Raw genomic sequence first — 20,090 nt, 5'->3', positions numbered from 1 at the left:
AAAACATATAGATGGTGATTTCCTATTTTCTTGCCACTGTGAACTCCTTAATTCTTTTTCATTGACTCTAAACTTGCCAAGTTCATGACTTCCAAAGAAACTACCTCGTATACTCCTAAGTCCTTTTCCTGTTTATAGTGATCAGATATCATGTTAGAAGTAGTAATGAATACTTGAACTAAAATAATGATGGTAATAAAAAATTAAGTATAATAAGGCTGGATAGTAGGTACATGTCTACTATTTTGTGTGTTTAATTTTTTATTAGTACTGGGGCTTGAACTCAGGGCTCTGCATGTGCTAAGCAAGTACCCAACCACTTGGGCTACACACTTAGCCCTTTTTGCTTCAGGTTATTTTTCAGATATGATCTTGTACTTTTTGCCTAGGGTCAGCCTATGCCTCCTACATAACTAGGACTATAGGCATGAACCACTATGGACAGCTTATTTGTTGAGGTGGGGTTCTTGCAAACATTTTGCCTACACTGGCCTCAGATGAAGATTCCCCCTGACCTTCACCTCCTGAGTAGCCAGGATTACAGATGTAAGCTACCATGCCTGGCCTATATATTTTCCTAGTGAGTAATAAAGAGCATTTAAAAACTATATGCATATTTATTCTTTGATTGAAATAGTATTTTCAGATAGAAGGGAAAGGTGTAATTATCTTAGGGTTTTCTGGAATATTGAACATAGTTCTCTGACCATACCTCTTGAACTCTAAAAGACATACGAGTAAGTATGCCTTCAGATGTATTCTAAGAGCCCACTTTTCCCCTGACCAAAGATAATCTGTCTTTGACACTTTTATCCAAAAATCTTCCCAGTCAACTGAAACTAAATAGATGTGTTGTTGGACAAATCTCTTAACCTTTCTGGGCTACAGTTTCCTCACTGAGTTAATTAAAACAGTTTGAGCCAGACAGCCTTATGAGATCTCTCTCAGTTAAGTCAGGAGTAGAAAAGAGGAAAGGTATAGACATGTCAAAGAGTGAGAAGGAAAGGGGCAAATTTGCCATTGCCCTTAAAGCATGCTCGTGATAATCTATTTTTAAAATCACCATCTGGTGCTTACATTTTCAGTTTTTGTTATGTGAACAGGTGTATGTGTGGGGGGGGAGTGAGACAGCCAGTGTGTGTGTGTGTGGGGAGTAGAGAGTGAGAGAGGGGAGAAAAGGAAAAGGAGAGTGAGAAATATGCTTCTCTGTTTCTTTACCAAGGATTTAAGAAAGGCAAGAACTTGGGCCATGAGCCAACTCTTAGGAACCTCAGCAGATATTGTCCTACTGGCTCCTGGGGACTAGCTGAAATCTGCACCCTACCTATGCTAGGCTACAAACATGTTACTGTCACCCTCTTGTCACAACTATCTGCTGTCCTAGGGACAGCTGCATGGGAAATGAGAGCCCCGTTAACATTTCTGAGCCTCTGGCTGTAGAGATGATATAACCAGTGTTTGGCTGTGAACCTGGCTAATTCACTGTCATTCCTGTTACAATACTGAGCTGGCCTTAAGGAACCAGAGTGAGAAGGGAATCATCCAGAAGGATGATAGCTGGAAAAGAAAGTGACAGGAAGAGGAAATTAGACCCATAGAACATGGAATCCCAAGTCATTTGCATCAACTTTGGACTTGCCTATCACAGCTGCTTTCTATCACTCCCAGTCTGCTCACCTTTTCCTTCAAATAAAAAAGATATGCTTCAACTGGTAGTAAGTCTGAGCTGAGTAAAGCCACAGTTTCAAGACTGGTTTTTGCTCTACATATTACAAGTTGATAGGATTAGAGTATCTGCCTCTGTCTTTTTGGCCATACAGACCATCATCAGTAGAGAAGTGGAGGACCAAAGAGTTTGCATTAATTGACCAGTCACTCTAAGTTGCTCAAAGATCCAGATCCAGAACAGAGCCCTTTGAACTCCCAGCCAGTGCTTTTCCTCAGTACCTTATGAAAAGTGAATGTATTGCACATTAATATCCTGTAATGTTTCATTGAAGACAATGTTATAAAAATGATCTTTGTGCACATATGTATTTTGTGTTATAAACACACATACACACACATACCCGTGTCAGTTATATCTATATTTATTCCTATTAACTCAAAATACTTAAAATGAGTCATTCATTCAACCAACATAGGTTGAATACTTACTGTGCACCAAATTCTGTGATGGACTCTAGGAGTACCAAAATGTATAAGACATGGTTCTTGCCATTAAATAATTCCCAGCATGGTGGAGGAAACAAGCATATCTTTTTAAATAAAAGAAGGATAGTACATGGAAAATGCAAAAAAGTAAAAAAGCTTTACCAACTCTATGATGGAATCAGAACACAAAACTCAGGTTAGCGGGTAAGCTAGAAGGGGCAGAACTTAGGTTTCCTGAGAAAGTAAAATTACACTGTCATAAAGGATGAATTAACAAGGCAAGGTAGGGCAATATAGAAAACACTTTTGTTCTTCAGGTCCAAGAGATGGCAGTAATCATGGTTATGGGACTCCATTGTCACACCTACAATTGTCATTAACTAGGAAGGTCCTGCTAACACCTTGGAGACTTCACAAATATTTTCATAGCTTGGTTTGTAGTGAGCTTTGTGATTCTGGTCTCTATAGGGTCTAGTAGGAGTATTATACAGAAACCAGAAGTCTGAAACCAGGAAAATAATTAATTGCAGGGAGGAAAATAATCTATATACTCTAGTAAAAAATATCCCAGGGATTTTCTCTCACCCACCTCCCCCTGTCCAGGTCTTACTCATTCTCTCAGACCAAGTATAAATGCCATTTCTAGGAATCCTTTCCTGATTGCTCTGATCAGAAGTGGTCTCTCTCCTTTCTAACCGCCCGAATGTGTTATTGCTACTTCTATCCAGTTATCTAGTGCATCCAACTTGGATGGAAATTTTAGAATACTATTATCAGTCTCAGACCTCAAAAATGTAAGAGATTCATCTGAAGGAGGCTCAGCTGCAAGGGATGCCACCCATAAGATATCAGGGAAGACATGGTAGAAAGTTGGATCCATCCAAAACAGAGTATTCCATATACAGACAGAAACTTCTCTAGTCCCTCTTCTTACCCCACTCTTCCTCCCACCAGACAACCTGGCCATTCTAACCTGTCCTCAGTTACCTGAAGCTGATTTGCCAGGCTATTCTTCTGTGTTGTTTTATAGTGTCCTGGACCTGGAATGCCCTCCCCTTTCCTGGTTTACCACCAAAATGCCTACCAAAGTACTGTTTATTCTTTTAACCCTTCTCAGACCATTCTCTTTGCCCTACCCCCAGGTGAGCTCAACAACTCCTTTACTTTTTACTGTAGCCTCAATATTTATTTCTGTCATAGTACCTTCAACATCATCACTCTTCTTGGCACACAGACTGATAGATGGTGAGTAGCTTGATGTAAGAGGCCATGTTTTATTATCTCAGCGTACCAAATGAATAGACAAGAAAATTAATTTGTATTCTTCACTTGTCTGTCTTAGGGCCAGAAACTTTGTCTTATTCATCTCTATGACCCCATTACAGTACCTTCCACATTTTAGCCTCACAATAAATGTTCATTGAGGAATGAATCTAGTCATTCACACTCATATTTTAACATACCAACCCACAACATTGTAGTACTGAGTTGATTCTTTTTAATGCTGTATAAAAAATGAAGCATATTTTAAATATTTGTCAAAGAAATCCAACTTTGTCAATAGTTTTAAGTTCTCAAACTCCAACTGCCATACATCTCTCAAAAGATAAGACTACTTCCAGATCAGTCCATCAAAGGTCACCTTTGGAGTAGTCCCTGACACTCGTTGTGCTGCATAGATAGATTCCTCATCTTTCTGTTTTCCACACCTCTCCGGAGAACAGGAATGGATCAGGGATCATATGGGCCAACATGCCAATCAATTGGAAGGAAGGGCTTTGGTTGAAGTCATTATTTGCTTATCATTGTGCCCCTCCCTTTACACTTTGTATGAACATACCTTATTACTCTAATTTCAGCGTTCATAAAAAAGGGCTAGAGATAATATCCAAACATAATTTTAGCCTCAAGTTCCCATTTTCTTCCTAAACAAACTTTTGCTAGAGATGCACATGTAAAGTCTCTCTTTCACCCCTTTGGAGAGATAAAACAAAGAAAGCAATAATTTCAGTGAGCAGAAAGGGTGACCCCAAGTTCTTTCCACTAGTCATTCCTTTCCCTGGCTGGGACAGCCTCTCTTCCCTGGAGGAGTGAGGGGACTCATAACATGCATACCAGCTCCAATTCTGCTTGTGGCTTCAAGCATGGCTCTCAGGAGGTACAGATGAGCCAAGTGTGACTGGACCATTAATGGTTAACAGTTGGTCATCCAGAGAAAAGATGCTGCCTGGGAGGGGCTTGTCAAAGGAGTTTTGCAGAAGAGAACTCTTCATTCATTTTTAGGCCATTAAAGGTTCTCAGCTAGGCTAGCCTTTGTGTAAAATGGAAGAAATGTTTTACCTATGAGAAAATGCAACCCCTCATCCCTGGGTGTTCAGAATAGAAATCAGAGACCCCACTGGATTTCAGCTCCTAGCCCTAACCCAAGTTCTCTGTGGCAGCTGTTCTTCCACATATACCACTGTATATCACAGCCCAAGTCCACCACTTCAGGTTACTCCCTCCTAAATAAACACTTTCTGAACCAACCAACTTCAGTAAACCCCAAATTTATCAACCACCCTAGAAAGAACTGAGAACAGAGTGCCCTCTCTGTTTTATGGAAGAAAAAACTGTTACCTCTTTCACCTCTTCACCCTATCCCATTTCTTTGGTGCCCCAGGTACCTTAGCATTTCCTCACCTGACTCTGTCTTTCTTTCTCCTTCTCCTTAGACCAGGAAGAACCCTGAATTGCTCAGAAATAGAAAGTTGTGCTCCACATGTCGAGAACTAAAAATGGTAGGCAAGGGGTGACAGAAATGGGTGTGTCCATCCTCAGGGCAGAGCACTGCCTATCTTCCACTGGAGCCCTATGGAAAGAGACTGTGGTAGGGCCCCTTTAAGAGAAGACCCTGATAATGGCTATAAATGAGAAACTGTTGGTCCTGGGAGCAGCATCAGCTGACACAGTATGATAAACTTTCCCCATTTCAACAAGCCAAAGGTGAAACAAAGCAGTAGTCTCAGAGGGGAAGAGATGAGATGAGCCACTATGATTTGAGATCATAAGTAATTACACCTTTATAGAGGTTCCAGAGGCTATGGACCTATGGTACTTCTTCTCCCTCTTTAACATCTCCCCAGCATAGCACAACACACACACACACACACACATGCAGTCCTCCACTGTTACAGTCATGAAACAAGCACCTTAATCTTTGGGTTTACCATTGATTGAGTGAACACCTCAGAAGATAAACTCGGGAGAGATTGTGTAGTAGTTTCTAGCTAGTGGGGTTGTCACTTGGCATGGATATCTGAAACTCATGGTGGGGAAGGGTAGTGATGGAAGAGTGTTAGGAAAAAGAAAGCAGGATATCAAGGAAGTATGGAAGGCTAACATGCCACCACCTGTCAGAGTTGCTGAAGAAAGAGGCCTGTTTCAGGAGTACTATTATTCCAGGGCAGATTAGGACATGGGTTGATTTAAGGGTTAGGGTTAGTGTTAGGATGACTGTCATTGTTAGGGTAAGGATCTGGATTTGGTTAAAAGTTATTTAGCCACCTGGTTAAGTTTAGGTAGGAGAGGGAGAAGAGTCTCTTCAAGTCTGATATCCTGTGATTCTTCTTAGACTTGAGGAGAAAACGGGCTAAATATACAATGGGAAAAAGGGCAAGGCATGAAAGAAAAATAGTAGGTTCAAGAAAGGCTCCTTCCCTGAGCTCATAGCAAAGTGCTTCAGGCTAGTAGAATGGATAGAAGAGCAGCAGTTTTGTGGAGTTTTGTGTGGGAATTGGAAATTTAACTGAAGTTCCTGGCAAAACTACACTTGCTGCAATTGGTATTCATTTTTCACATACTAAGGATTACAATGGTCAAAAGTACCTAGAAACTCTTCCCTACTACTCTCAGAACCTGGTGGGCAACTACAAAAACTTAGAAAACAAGCATGAACTTCCCATTCCTCACCATACACAGTAGCACAACATCCTTCAGGGGGAAAAACTGATAAGCTGCTGTATTCACTGCAACATCCCTCCTATCTCAGGAATGAGTTGGATGAAAATACTGGATGATGATAGTGAAAGGTTCCTAAAAACAGAAGGGAATTTCCTCAATCTAATGCAGGGAGTCTATGGAAAACCTACAACTAAGATCCTACTGAATCGTGAAAGGCTGTATAATTTCCCCTAAGATCAGGAACAAGACAAGGATGTCTGCACTTGCCATTTCCATTAAATATTGTACTGTCCATTCTAGCTGGGAGCAGTTAAGACAAGAAAAAGAAATAAGACCCATATTTACTACAGAGAAAGAGGTAAAATTGTCTACTTGCAGATGACATGATCTTATATCATCCTGGGTAATAAAAACATATACACACCAAAAATATATATATTAGAGTTAATGAATGAGTGCATTAGGGCTACATGATACAAGGTCAATATATAAACATTAACTTACTCCTATATACTAACAGTGTGTAATCCAAAATTGAAATTAAGAAAATAATCCCATTTACAATAGCACCAAAAATACTTAGGAAGAAAGTTAATGAAAGGAGTACAAGACCTGTACATCAAAAACTTATAAAACATAATGGAAAGAAATGGAAGACCTAAATACATTGAAAGAACCCCATGTTCACAGATTGTAGCATTTGATTTTGTAAAGATGGTAATAGTCCCCCAAATCTACAGACTTAAGGTAATTCCTTTCAAAATCCCAGATGCCATTTTTGTAGGAATCAACAAGCAGAACATAAAAATCATATGAAAATGAAAAAGATCCAGAATAACCATAACAATCTTGAAAGAGAAGTACCAAGTTTGTGGACTCAAAAGTCCCAATTTTGAGACTTACTACAAAACTACATTTGAAACTATGTGACATTGGTATAACATATAGATCAATGGAGTAAAATTGAGATTTCAAAATTATATCCTTATATTTATAAGCAATTGCTTTTTGGCAAAGTTACCAAGATAGTTAAACGAGGAAATAATAGTCTTTTAAATAAATGGTACTGAGAAAACTGCATATCCATATGCAAAAGGTTGAAGCTATACCTTTCCCTCATACCATATATTTTTTTTAAACACCCTCAAGTTAGATCAAATACCTAAATATAGCAGGCCATATATTGTTCCTGGGAATATAAAGCAGTGTGGTTATTTTTGAAAACAGCTTTTCAGTTCTTTAAACATGGAGTTACCATATAATCCAGCAATTCCATTTCTACCCAAGAGCATGCCACCTGAGAGGCAGAAAACCTGGACTTAAACTCTGGCTCTACAGTTTTGCAGAAGTATTACCATAGACAAGTTACTTTCTATCCTAAGTCCCAGTGTCATCATGTGTTAAGTGAGATTATAATCATTTTTTCATAGTACATAAGCATAAGTTTATATGTACACACATAAACTTACTCACAAATGTTCATAGCAGCTGTATCCATAATAATCAAAAATTAGAACTAGTTCAAATATCCATTATTTTATTAATGGATAAATACAATGTGGACTATTTATACAATATAAAATTATTCAGCCATTGAAAGGCATGAAATACTGATACATGCTATAACATAGATGAACCTTGAAAACACTTTGCAAAGTAAAAAAAGCCATATACAAAAGACTACATATTATATTAATTCCATGTTTATGAACTATCTTGAATAGGCAAATTGATAGAGCTAGAAAGTAGGCAGTGGTTGCTAATGACTGAGGAAAGGTGTAAATGAAGGATGACTACAAATTGGTATAGGGTTTCTTTTGGAGGTGATGAAATGTCCAGGATGTAGATAGTGGTGAGTGTTGTACAACTTTCTGAATATGCTATAAATCACTGAGTTGTACATTAGGATGGTGAATTTTATAATACATGACTTATATATCTTAATGCAAAAGGGTTAGAACTAGAAAAAATACTTAAAAATAAAAGCACAAGAGTAAGGCTCAGGTGGTAGCACACCTGCCTAGCAAGCAAGCACAAGGCCCTGGGTTCAAACCCCAATATTGCTAAAACTAACTAACTAATTAACTGAATGAATAAATAAATAAAAGCACAAAATGAAAAACAAATCCTAAATAGGTCCTGGTGTATATTCCTACATAACCTTGGTCAGGAGCTTAACCATACAGAATAGAAGACATATCTACTGATGGTTATGGTTGTAAATCACCAAAGATATGTGCCTTGGCTTTCTCTACTCTTAATGGCATCTCTGCTCCAAACAGCTCATATTCCCTTATTGTACCTATTTTGTAGCTATTCTGTTATCTGCATTGCTTTCTAGTTAACATTTTCAAACTCCTTTAAAGTAGGGCAATTAAGTTGGACATACTGTAGGTAGACATTCTCTAATATAAATATAAATTGGTTTTAAAAGTCCATTGATATTTGTTGACAGCCTGCCATGGACCAGTTCTTAGGTAATATCTCAGGGACAAAGAAAAAAATAATGTTATAAGCCCTGTCTTTAAGGAGCAAACAGATAAATTGTGACAATAATATATTATGAATGGAAATAGAATAGAAATACTTTTCAGGGTTTTTGAGAATAAACAGGAAATTCCAAGATGACCAAATAGAGGTGCCCAGAATTTATCTCCTCTTCCACAAGGAAAAGCCAAAACAACAGCTAGATGGAGTGACCATGGAAGAATGCCAGAATTCAGCAAGAGAGAGACTGCAACCTTGTAGGACTCAGAGACCTAAGATAGCAGCACACAAAGAGAAACAAGGTATACCAGCAACTGCAACCTGGCTCCTCTGCCTAGCCCAGAAGAGGTGTCTTCCCTTGACAGAGGAAAGGGTGAACTGGAGAGTCCCAGAAAACTATCAGCACAGCCACTGGCCATTCTAGCCACTGGAAAGTTTGTAGCTCAGTTAGAGGAGCAACCCAAACTCTACACAATAGGTTTGATTTGGAGAAGGAACTCATGTTGTTTCCCTGTCATACCCCAGAGTCTAGACTGCCATACCTAAGTGCCATCTTGAGAAAGGTGGTATTGTCCAAATTCATATCTACTTATCTACCATGATAGCACAGGGGACTGGCAACTTATAATCCAACTTGATCCCAATGTGACCCCAATAGTTAACCCACAGCAGTGTTCTTAGTGGGACTAAGAACAGATACTAGGGATCTCTCCCACTGCCTTCCCTTGTGGTGAGCTTCTGTGCACCTGCACTACCTGCCAACAGTTAGTTGGGCCCACATCACCATTAGGGCTGAGAAGGTCTGAAGTGGTTCCCTACTACCACTTCCTCCTCTTCCCAACTGCTTATAGGCCCATGCCACCACCAATACTGAGGGAAGATACTACATGTTCCCCCACTGCCAGTGCCAAAGGCCCTTGAAAGCATCTGAGTTTATTCCAGCAGTGCCTGATGAAAATCTACTGCATTCCTGATGCTAACGCTCCCATAATTGAAGTGACCACACAGGGGCCACCCCATTATAACTGCTATATATACCATACCTTCTCAGGATGCTAGAGTGTTCCCAATACCACATGGTCCCCAGAAATGGTAGGTCTTTTCAACTCCACCACAGCATTCATTACACTCAGAGCCTTTAATTAAAGTCAAGGAAGTTAGGGAGACAACAGCCTGAACGAAAGCCAACATCACTACCAAACTGACACCCCAAGACACAGCTAGAAAAATCCATTTAGTATGAAAGTCTCCTTATAAAACTGATAGAGATAAATAATCCACCAGATATGCAAATCATTATTAGAAATGAAAAAGCAGGGTAACAGGATACCTTCATATTGATGAAATGGCTGATAACTTAAAATAATGATTATAAAGCAGCTCAGTGAGGAACTGGATATGGTGGTACATCCCTATAATTCCAGTTACTTGGCAGGCAGAGGTAGGATGATCACAGTCCAAGGCAATCCCAGAAAAAAATTCTAGACCTTATCTGAAAAACAAATTAAGCAAAAAGAGGTAAGGACATAGTTCAAGTGGTGGAGGCAAGCACAAGACCATGAATTCAAACCCTAATTCTTTCCCCCATTTTTTTTTTAAAAAAGCAAAGACGCTCAAAGAGTTTCAAGAGAATCTCAACTAGACAGGTAGTTGAGTGAATAATGTGTGAAAAATTTGGCATAGACAGAGATCTTGGAAAAAGAACCAAACAGAAATCTTGGAAGTAAAGAGTCTAATTAAAAAATACAAATAAGAGCTTCAACAAAAGACTAGAAAAAGCAGAAGAAAGATTTCTGAACTTAAAAACAGGTCTTTTTAAATAGACCAATGGGGGGGGGGGAGAAAGAGAGAAGAAAAGAAAAGAATGAATGAAATCAGCCTCTGAGATCTTAGGAACATGATTAAATGAACAAATATTCACATTTTTGGAAATCTAAAGGAGAATAAAAGGGAAGAGGCATAGAAAACCAATTATATAATACCTAAAAACTTTCTCAATCTTGGGAAACATATAGGCATCTAGATATAGGAGGCCCATAGGATTCCAAATAAACATGACCAGAAAAGATGCTCACCATGGCATGTCAGAGTCAAACTGTCAAAAGTTCAACACAACGACAAAGAATTCTAAAAGCTTCAATAGAAGAGCAACAAATAACATTTAAGGGAACCTCCACCAGACCAACAGCAAATTTCTCAGCAGAAAACTTATAGAATTTGGCATAATCCAAATTCTGAGAGAAAATAACTGTCAACCAAGAATACTATACCAGGAAAGCTATCCTTCAGATATAAAGGCTTCAATACAAGCAAAATCTGAGGGAATCCTCACCACCAGACTGGTTTTACAGAAGATGTTTAAGGGAGTCTTATACCAAGAAGCAAAATAAAGACAACTACATGAGAAAACACATGAAAATATGAACTATACTGGAGGAGCAGTCACACAAAAGAGAAACAGAGAAGACTCAAACATTATTATCATAATACAAACCACCAAACCATAAAGATGAACAATGAAGAAGGAAGAAACGAACAAAGGATATTTGAAACAATCAAATAATATTACAAAATAACAGGAGTAAGTTCTTATCCATAATCTTGAATGTAAGTGGACTAAATTCCCCCAATTAAAAGATACAAATTGGTTGAATGGATACAACACAAGACCCAATAATATGCTGCATACAAGAAATTCACAATTGAATCAATAATAAAAAGCCTCCCAGGGGAAAAAAGTCTAGGACAGGATAATTTTAGTGCTTAAGTCCACCAAGCTTAATGAGGAACTGCTTAATGTCAATACTTTAACTATTCAAAAAATCCAAAGGAAGGGAATTCTTCCAAACTTATTTTGTGAGGGTAGTATTCACTGAATTCTGAAACCAGACAGAACACAATAACAACAAACTACAGATCAATATCTATAATGAGTTTAGAAGGAAAAATTTTCAACCAAATATTAGCAATTTGAGTTTAACAGCATACCTAAAAAGACCATTAATCATGATCAAGTGGGATTTATACAAAGAAAACAACAGAGTGAAGAGACAACCTACAGCATGAGAGTCAATTTTTACAAACTATTCATCTGGCAAAGGGTTAATATCCAGAATATGTAAAGAACTTTTAAAAACTCAACAAACATAAATAATCCAGTTTTAAAATGAGCCGAGGATATAAAGAGTAACTTCTGAAAAGAAGAAATTCAAGTGGCCAAAAAACATGAAAAAAAAATATTCTACTTCATTAGCTGCCATGGAAATGCAAAGGAAAACCATGAATTAGAATAGCTATAACCAAAAAGTCAAAAATAAACATACTGACAAGGACGTGGTGGAAAGGGAACCCTCATACACTATTGGTGGAAATGTAAAGTAGTACAACCATTATGGAGAGCAGTATGGCAATTTCTAAAAAAAACCTAAAAAGTAGAAATACTGTATAATTAGCTGTACCTCTTCTGGGTATTTACCCAAAGGAAATGATATCAGCACATCAAAAGGACACTTGCACATCGTGTTTATTGTTGCAATATTCACAATAGCCATGCTATGGAACCAACCCTGGTGCCTATAAAAGGACAAAGCAATTAAAAAGTGTGGTATATATGCACAATCAAATATTATTCAGCTATGACAAGAATGATATCCTGTCATTTTTAGCAAAGTATATGGAATGGTAAGGGAAACTAATCAGACACAGAAAGGCAAATACCGCATACTTTCCTCATATGCAAATTTTTAACAAGTTAATCAGAATATATAATAGAAATTACCAGAATCTAAGAAGGGTAGGGAAGACAAAGGAAGGTTGGATAATGGGTACTAAAACACAATTAGATAGAAGTACTAAATTCTAGTATTCTATAGTACAGTGGGATGACTGTGGCTCATAACCTACTAAATATTTTATGATTCAGTAGAAGAGAGGAGGATGAAGACTAGACAAAAAATAATAAAAAGGATATGGAAATGTTAGTTATATTGATTTAATAATTGAATAGTGTATGTGTGAGTTGAAATGTACTTGATAAGTACAAATTTTTGTGTTAGCCAAATTTAAATGTTTAAAGAGAGGGAAATGTTAGCTACCTTGATCTGATCATTATACACACAGGCATGTATTGAGTTATGACGCTATGCCCATAAATCTGTATAATTAAAATTAAAGAATATCAATAAGGAGGGAGAATGAACAGGAATTCACCTTGATACACTTTTTCTCAAAAACAAAAATGCTATCTTTAGTGGTTGTTCTGATGTGGCGCCTAGCCTACTTCCTGCATAAACTACTCTGAGCTGGGTTTATTTGCTTCAGAACATGAATCATGGTATTCAGGAGGAGACAGAGAGTCTCATGCATCTCTCCTTGGAGCAGCACCAACTTTAGATAAAGTTTTTGGGAAAGGCAAGGTCTATCTCTGGCATATTATTTCCCCTCTCCTTAGGTCTCACAAAAGCCTTTACTGCCCCTCGCCACCCCCAGATGCTACCAGAACACCTCCTTCCTCCCCCTCCTCTTTCCTTCCTCAGCTAATGAGTTAGAACAATCTGACTAAATATGGTAGGTGATTGGCATTCATGTAGATGTGATATTGAGATTTTTGCTATTTTCAAGTACCTCTAAAGGTACTTGAGACTTTGTAATCTGCAATTTTATTGTATCATAAATCTAACTCCTGAGTCACTTGGTACAAGTCACTTAGTGAATAGGTCAAGTGAACACCTACACCCACATCTTTGCGATTATCATTTCATTGTCAAATCTACAATCATTTTCAAGAAATATTTAAAAATATTTTTTAGTGAAATCACATCTCTAACTCGTGCTAGTAAAAAAATTTTTAAAACTCAAGAAAGCAATGCTTCTTAAGGAGGAATGCTGTAACTTTATTTTAACTTGTATGAAGAACACACTTAAAGTTTTAAAGCGTGCCTCAAAGTAGGCTTATGTGTTCACCAATTTGACCAAAAATGGCTTAAATAGACAGTTTGGGAGTTGGAAACACAAACCCAGATATGTGGTCTCTGTCCTCATGAACTGAAAGTCTATCAAGAAAAGCCAAACATTAAGCAAGTAAATATAATACAACTTTTGTGGGCATTTTGAAAGAGGAATTCCTGAGAAATAAGGCAGAGAACCACAAAACAGTTTTCCAGGAGCCAGTAGTATCTGTGAAAAAGTAATAGTTTCACCAAGAGCTGAAGAATGTGGAGGAATGATCTAAAGAAACAAATTTTTGAAGCCTTCCTAATCTTGAGTTATCTACCTTTGAAATCTGATAATCAGGGAAGAACCAAGACCCTGACTTGAGAGCAGGATGATATACCCTCCAGCTCATTCATACCACAAAAGCATGTACAACCTGAGTTTACTAAGGTGGTACATTATTTATTTAAATCAGAATGCACTTATGGCCAATATTCTAAAAAAGGCTTTCTTCCACAGATAAAACCAACAACTGTGGTAATTCCACATGATCTAAAACTATCCTTTGAGAATTTTATGCGTCATAGGTAAGCCAATTAAATTGGAATATGACTTTAATTCTAGTTATAGTTGTTTAGGGGTATAGGGTCATGAATTGAGAAGCAGAGTAAACAGGATATTTAAGGAATGCATTTCTTGACTGGTTTTTCTGGGGAAGCTAGAGAGTCATACTAAATAAAATTGTCCCACTTTTTTGTTTGAATGTTTATTGAAACTACCGTGGAAAGTATAATACCTCTTTCCACATTCACAAGAACAGTGTAAGGAATGGGATAGAAAATTTCTTTGACAACTCAGGTAGAACTGGATACAAATTCTGCAGATGACATATAATTCAAAATATAGGGAAGATTACACACTGTTTTTCCTGAATCCAAGACACCCTCTGCTACTTCTTAGTAGCAAAAATTCCTCTTGTCTGTTTGGTTGTTATTTTCTGCTTTATTATCAATTGCAGAAATGAAATCCAGTCATAATTCTGATTAGTTGGGTTTTCTATGTTTTTTTCTGTATTTAACTCTCAGAAAGTGAGGAAGGATTAAGTTGTTACTTTATTTAAAAGCTCCAGTTGGGAATCTCAGTGGAGTATTTGCCTAACATATGCAAAGCCCTGCGTTCTATTCCCAGCAACACACACACACACACACACACACACACACACAGCACTGAAAAAAACCCAAACATGGACTTAAACTAAGGCATCAGTGTATGCTGACTTACTTATAATAGATGATTGAAATGTAGGCATCGATTCACCCTTTCCCATGAATAGCCAAAAAGTTATATGTAACATAATGGCAATACTTAGTATTTTCCCATTATATAGAAATAATGTGGTGAAAAGTTCTTTTTTGTAACCTTATGTTGCATGGCAGCAGTTGTTCTGACTACTTTTATGAAAGTAGGGCCATTTGTTCCGGATTGTGATATAAGGCCAGATGCTTGAAACCTTGCACCCAATGTCTGGGCCATGGACACAAAGGTCATGAAGGGAATAGGTATTTGGGCAGCTAAAGCTCCAACACTAATAACATTTACCTATATATGCAAAGAGCTTTTATATCAGATCATGATAAAAAGTAATTCTAATATTCTTTGTGAATTGTAAATAGAATACTGAACTCTTAATCAAGCATTTCTGAGCAAAAGCTCACTGTTCTATAAAGGAGAATTTTGAAATGTATTGCCCTGTTTTATGTTGCAAGTTTGGTACTTTAAATAAACCCTAAATCCCAGAATCATTAAATAGTTTTATTCTAAGCAAATAACTCATCCCTTTAAAACTATGGCCAATAATTAAATTAATTCCAAAATCATAATAACCAACCAGAAATATTATTAATAGTTATTATTATTATTAAATATTAGATTGTTATTGTTTCTTTTTTTTTCTTTTATTATTCATATGTGCATACAAGGCTTGGTTCATTTCTCCCCCCTGCCCCCACCCCCTCCCTTACCACCCACTCCGCCCCCTCCCTCTCCCCCCCTTCAATATCCAGCAGAAACTATTTTGCCCTTATTTCTAATTTTGTTGTAGAGAGAGTATAAGCAATAATAGGAAGGAACAAGGGTTTTGCTGGTTGAGATAAGGATAGCTATACAGGGCATTGACTCACATTGATTTCCTGTGCGTGTGTGTTACCTTCTAGGTTAATTCTTTTTGATCTAACCTTTTCTCTAGTAACTGTTCCCCTTTTCCTATTGGCCTCAGTTGCTTTAAGGTATCTGCTTTAGTTTCTCTGCGTTAAGGGCAACAAATGCTAGCTAGTTTTTTAGGTGTCTTACCTATCCTCACACCTCCTTTGTGTGCTCTCGCTTCAGTGTAATGAAGGAAAACCTACCACTTCTGTTTGAAACTTAGCTAGAGTTAGTATAAAGTAAGGGCCTGGTTCTACTTATGGCTTATAAAACCTGTTCTTCATAGTTTTTAAGTCTTACTAACATATAAGCAGATAGAATTATTCTTACTGAAATAATATTTTTAAAGTGACTTTATTTATTGCCACTAAAGTAATTAAAATAGTGTTGTTGAATGTAAGGAATAAAGAAAAGAAAGAGGAGAGAGGGTGGGGGTATGTGGCTCAAGTGATAGAGTGCCTGCCTAGTAAGCATGAGGTCCTGAGTTCAAACGCAATTACCACCAGAAATAAAATAGAAAGAAAAAAATAAGAACAGGAGAGAGAGAAGATAGTGACAAAGAAACATATTTGTTGAACTGGAGAACAGACAGATCTTAAGCTGTTCAGCTCTGACAATACCACCTACCCATTTGTCCAACCTAGATAATAGAAGAATTTGGCTTTTTCTTTTTCTCAGTCTCAATGAATCTTCTAGTGAAAATTTAATAAAATAAACTGTGTGGACTGGCCAAATTTTCTGTAGCAAAGCAAAAATAACCTTGGGAGATCTTTGTGGAAATAGGAACTTTAAACTGAGTGTAGTGCCTTAGAGAGCCCATCAAAGTTTACAAATTTGTCATTCTTAAGACAATAAGCAACTTAGACCAATCTAGAAATGTTCTGGGCTCATACGTATTTTGATTAAGGATCACCTCCACAGCCTTGCCCATCAGGAGAAACAGGATGTGGTCAGGAAGTCTCCAACCAAAACATTTTCTCAGTTTTGCTCTTTTAAAGATAGTTCACTGATTTGGAAGAGTTATTTATTTATTTATTTATTTATTTATTTTGGAAGTTAGAGCAGTCTTTCCTTAATCCCTCTTATTTTCAGACCATAAATGTTTGACAGTGAAGCATTTTTTAAATGAAGGTTTGATCAAAACCCATGAAAATGCCATTAAGTAAAAAAAAAAAAAAAAACTTGAGAATTCATAGCCTTTGCACCAGTTATCTCACCCAGCTGTAAAGTGGCCTGATCACAGGTTAACAGGTGCTGCAGTAAAGAGACCATCTGTGTTTAAAATTCCTTTTTAACTCTGGCCAATTGGCAAATGTGTTTTCCTGTTTCTTCCAATCAGAACGAGGAGTTCTCATCAAAGCCAAGCCCAGTCTTCCTGCAATGACATCCCAACAGGTTTGTTTTCATTCATATACTCTCAGTGTAAGACATACTGTACCCATGATAGTAGAATGGAAAGTTTTAGTCCCTAAGGTAATTTTTAAATTTATCACCACACTCCTAGTATGGCCTCACTAAGGCCCTGAACCTCTCACCTCCCCGACCCCCGCCTCCCTATAATACCTACCTTCTCCCAGAAGCTGTCCAATGCTATTCTATCCTCACTTCCTGGTGAGAGAGACAAGGGCAGTGGATCTATCTCAGACTTCAGCATTGACTTGAGTCTTATCCTTTAGAGAAGCCAACAATGGGTTGGTGAAGGTGTGCCATTCTTTGGGTAATATAACTCAAAGGTTTAGGTAAGCCCTGACTATCACTTTAGTGGTGTTTTCCATCTTCTCATTTGTTCCCAAATTAATTGAAGCCACTTGAAGCTTTTCTTTCATTGGATATGTGCAATAAGAAAAATCAAGATCGTTTCATACACATAAAATCTAAGCTCTATCATAGGAAGTTGTAAGGGATCCAGAACTAGAATTGAACTGAGAACTCATCTAGAAAGGAAATTTGAGGATAGAAAAGATGTCTTGAGGGGGTGCCAAAAGGGAGGACCAGAGGCTCAAGTAGTAGCTGAAGTTTGAAGATACCCACTTTAATGTAGCAAAAGGCTACCAATCCCCATGAACCACTTCTTATGTGTCTAAAAATACCTAGAACTAAGAGCCTAAACTAAGAGCATCTGCTCTGCAAAAGCTTCCCACTCTACTATTCTCTGGTTTGTGACCACTTCATTATCTTGAAGCCAGGAGAACACTGGGTAATAAATATGTGCAGTTAGTTTCATGGTTATCTGTTTCCGTTCACACACTCATTCTGAGTTTCCCTTGGATCTGGATTACACACACACGTGTGTGCGCATACACATATATATACACACACACTATTCTATGCCATTGTCTCATCAAGAATATTTATTTTCTGACCCTAGACAACAACATAACAAGATGCCTGTCACCAATTTACTAGGTCTGGGAATGTACTTTCAATTAGCAATGTAAGATCTAGGCTTGGAGTGCATAAAAGCAGTATGTTATATTCTTGCATGGATCTTGAATGGATGTGGTTCTTGCCTATAGAGTCCAACACAGGAAAGCAGTTTTGGAAATAAAGCTGAAAGAAGAGTGATGGCAGAGCTGGCTGAGAGCTGAAGCTTAGTGGATCTATTGTTGATTAGTTATTACCTTGCTGAGCTGGGCTTTTCTCTTGAAGGTTTGGAAAAAGCACTAGCCCAGAAGCAATGAGACCTGGGTCTGGATGTGTCTCTCTATGGGTTTGTTCTCCATGTTCCTACTTATAAAACCAGAGCAGCATCTTGCCCCACTGAGAGCTAGAAACACAATCAACTTTTACCCTCATCAACCCAGAAAAACTGTTGGCCCTATCTCAGCCCCGCAGGTTTATACAGATCAATATTCCAACACTAGTTGCTTAGTGCTGAAGTTGTGACCCAATTGTGCTGTGCTCCCTATGAGTATGCTACAAATACTACTTAGTCACTTACTGACTCATCTCAGTGAACACTACTGCTAACTAATTGGTTACAACAGTGATTTCTAACAGTTTTCTAGATTCAGCCAAACCTTATATAATTTTTAACAAGAACTAATTTAATGGAAAGAACTTATCTTACAAGTGATAGGGATTCCTTTGGCTTCAGTTTCATGACACCTGCAAGCTCTTGGTCTTAATAAACAATAGTATTGATGTTAACCACCTGACTTATGCCAACCACCTGGCATAGTGGTGTGATACAGTGCAAAGAGCAGTTAGTTAGGATTAAGGAGATCTTGGTTCTTGTCGTCAGTCCATTTGTGCTTGTCACCCTGGATCTTGTTTCCTTTTCATTACAGTGATGAGACTAACTGTATCCTAGATTTCTGATCCTATACATCTCCGGCTCTCATTTGCCTTGAACAAGGAGGGAATTCAGGCCTCCAATCAATTCCATTAGTCATTCAGTGATCCCCAGCAGGAAGGTGTTATTTCATGCATTGATTTACTGTCCTTCAGCAAGCTGTCTTCTGAAAAAGTCAAATGTTAACCAACTTTATACATATCAAATCATATTTGAAGAAGAGGTCAGGAAAGTAAGGAATTTAAAGAATCCTAAAGTAAGTCATTCAAAAGTAAGATCCCTTTTTAAATGCAAAATACTTTCTGTCTCTACTATAACCTTTTTTATAAAAGCACAGTGCTTATTTTTCAAAAAATGAAATTGTATGTGTCCCTGAAAAGTCTACCGATAATTGAATCTGCTTTTCTCTTTGACTAATATTATAACTCCAGACATGTTTTCTCTTTGTTTTTACCTTAATTGACAGTGATGCCTCACCACTTGAGTTTTATTTCTAGGTACATTTTTTTTTGGCTTTTTAAGCAAAATTTGTAAAAGCTTAAAGGCTGTTGGGGATAAGATGGTTCTAATAAAAGAAATTCTTATGTGAATTTTGAATGTTACATAAGATTGAAGAAGTCTTTGGTAGCCCTTGGTAATTTTGAGTTTCTATAAAAATAGAATCTAAGCAATCCTTATTCTTCTTCTTCTTGTACTATCCTCCAGAGAACATTCACTACAGACTTCCCATTGTGGGCCCCAGGACAGCTGTCTTCCACGGACTACTGTCAGATGCCTATAAAACTCTGCAGGAGACCCAGCATTCTTCCTTGCCCAGAAAGGAACCAATGGCCAAGACAGTAAAGCATTCAGTGGTCAGAGCTCATCACCTCCCAGAATCCCAGGGAAAAAACAACCTCTCCAAGCCAGTCTCTGGCACTGGTGCTTTCTCCTCATCATTTCCTCCTTTTTCCAAAAAGGTGACTCAATTTTCTCAAAGTTGCTGATATTCTAGCTCTTGCCACTTTCTCACTAATTTCTCCTAAAGATGAAATGGTTTAATTAACATGAAAATAAAGATTTATTGATTAAAATTGAA

At 37.6% G+C, this 20,090-nt stretch overlaps 1 protein-coding gene across 1 annotated transcript in view; it reads left to right on the top strand.

The window, feature by feature from the left end:
* C11H1orf105 (chromosome 11 C1orf105 homolog) overlaps positions 1 to 20,090 on the top strand; it is a 27,536-nt gene extending 7,446 nt beyond the window's left edge. Inside the window, exons 5-8 of the mRNA XM_074044783.1 lie at positions 4,869 to 4,934; positions 14,035 to 14,102; positions 17,057 to 17,112; positions 19,718 to 20,090. Coding sequence (XP_073900884.1) covers positions 4,869 to 4,934; positions 14,035 to 14,102; positions 17,057 to 17,112; positions 19,718 to 19,998 — 471 coding nt within the window. The 3' untranslated portion in view covers positions 19,999 to 20,090. The remainder of the gene's footprint in view (positions 1 to 4,868; positions 4,935 to 14,034; positions 14,103 to 17,056; positions 17,113 to 19,717) is intronic.

Source organism: Castor canadensis, chromosome 11, assembly GCF_047511655.1.
Source record: "Castor canadensis chromosome 11, mCasCan1.hap1v2, whole genome shotgun sequence".
Classification (NCBI taxonomy): Eukaryota; Metazoa; Chordata; class Mammalia; order Rodentia; family Castoridae; genus Castor; species Castor canadensis.
Note: the sequence above shows the minus strand (reverse complement) of the source record. Positions and strands in the feature narration are given on the sequence as shown.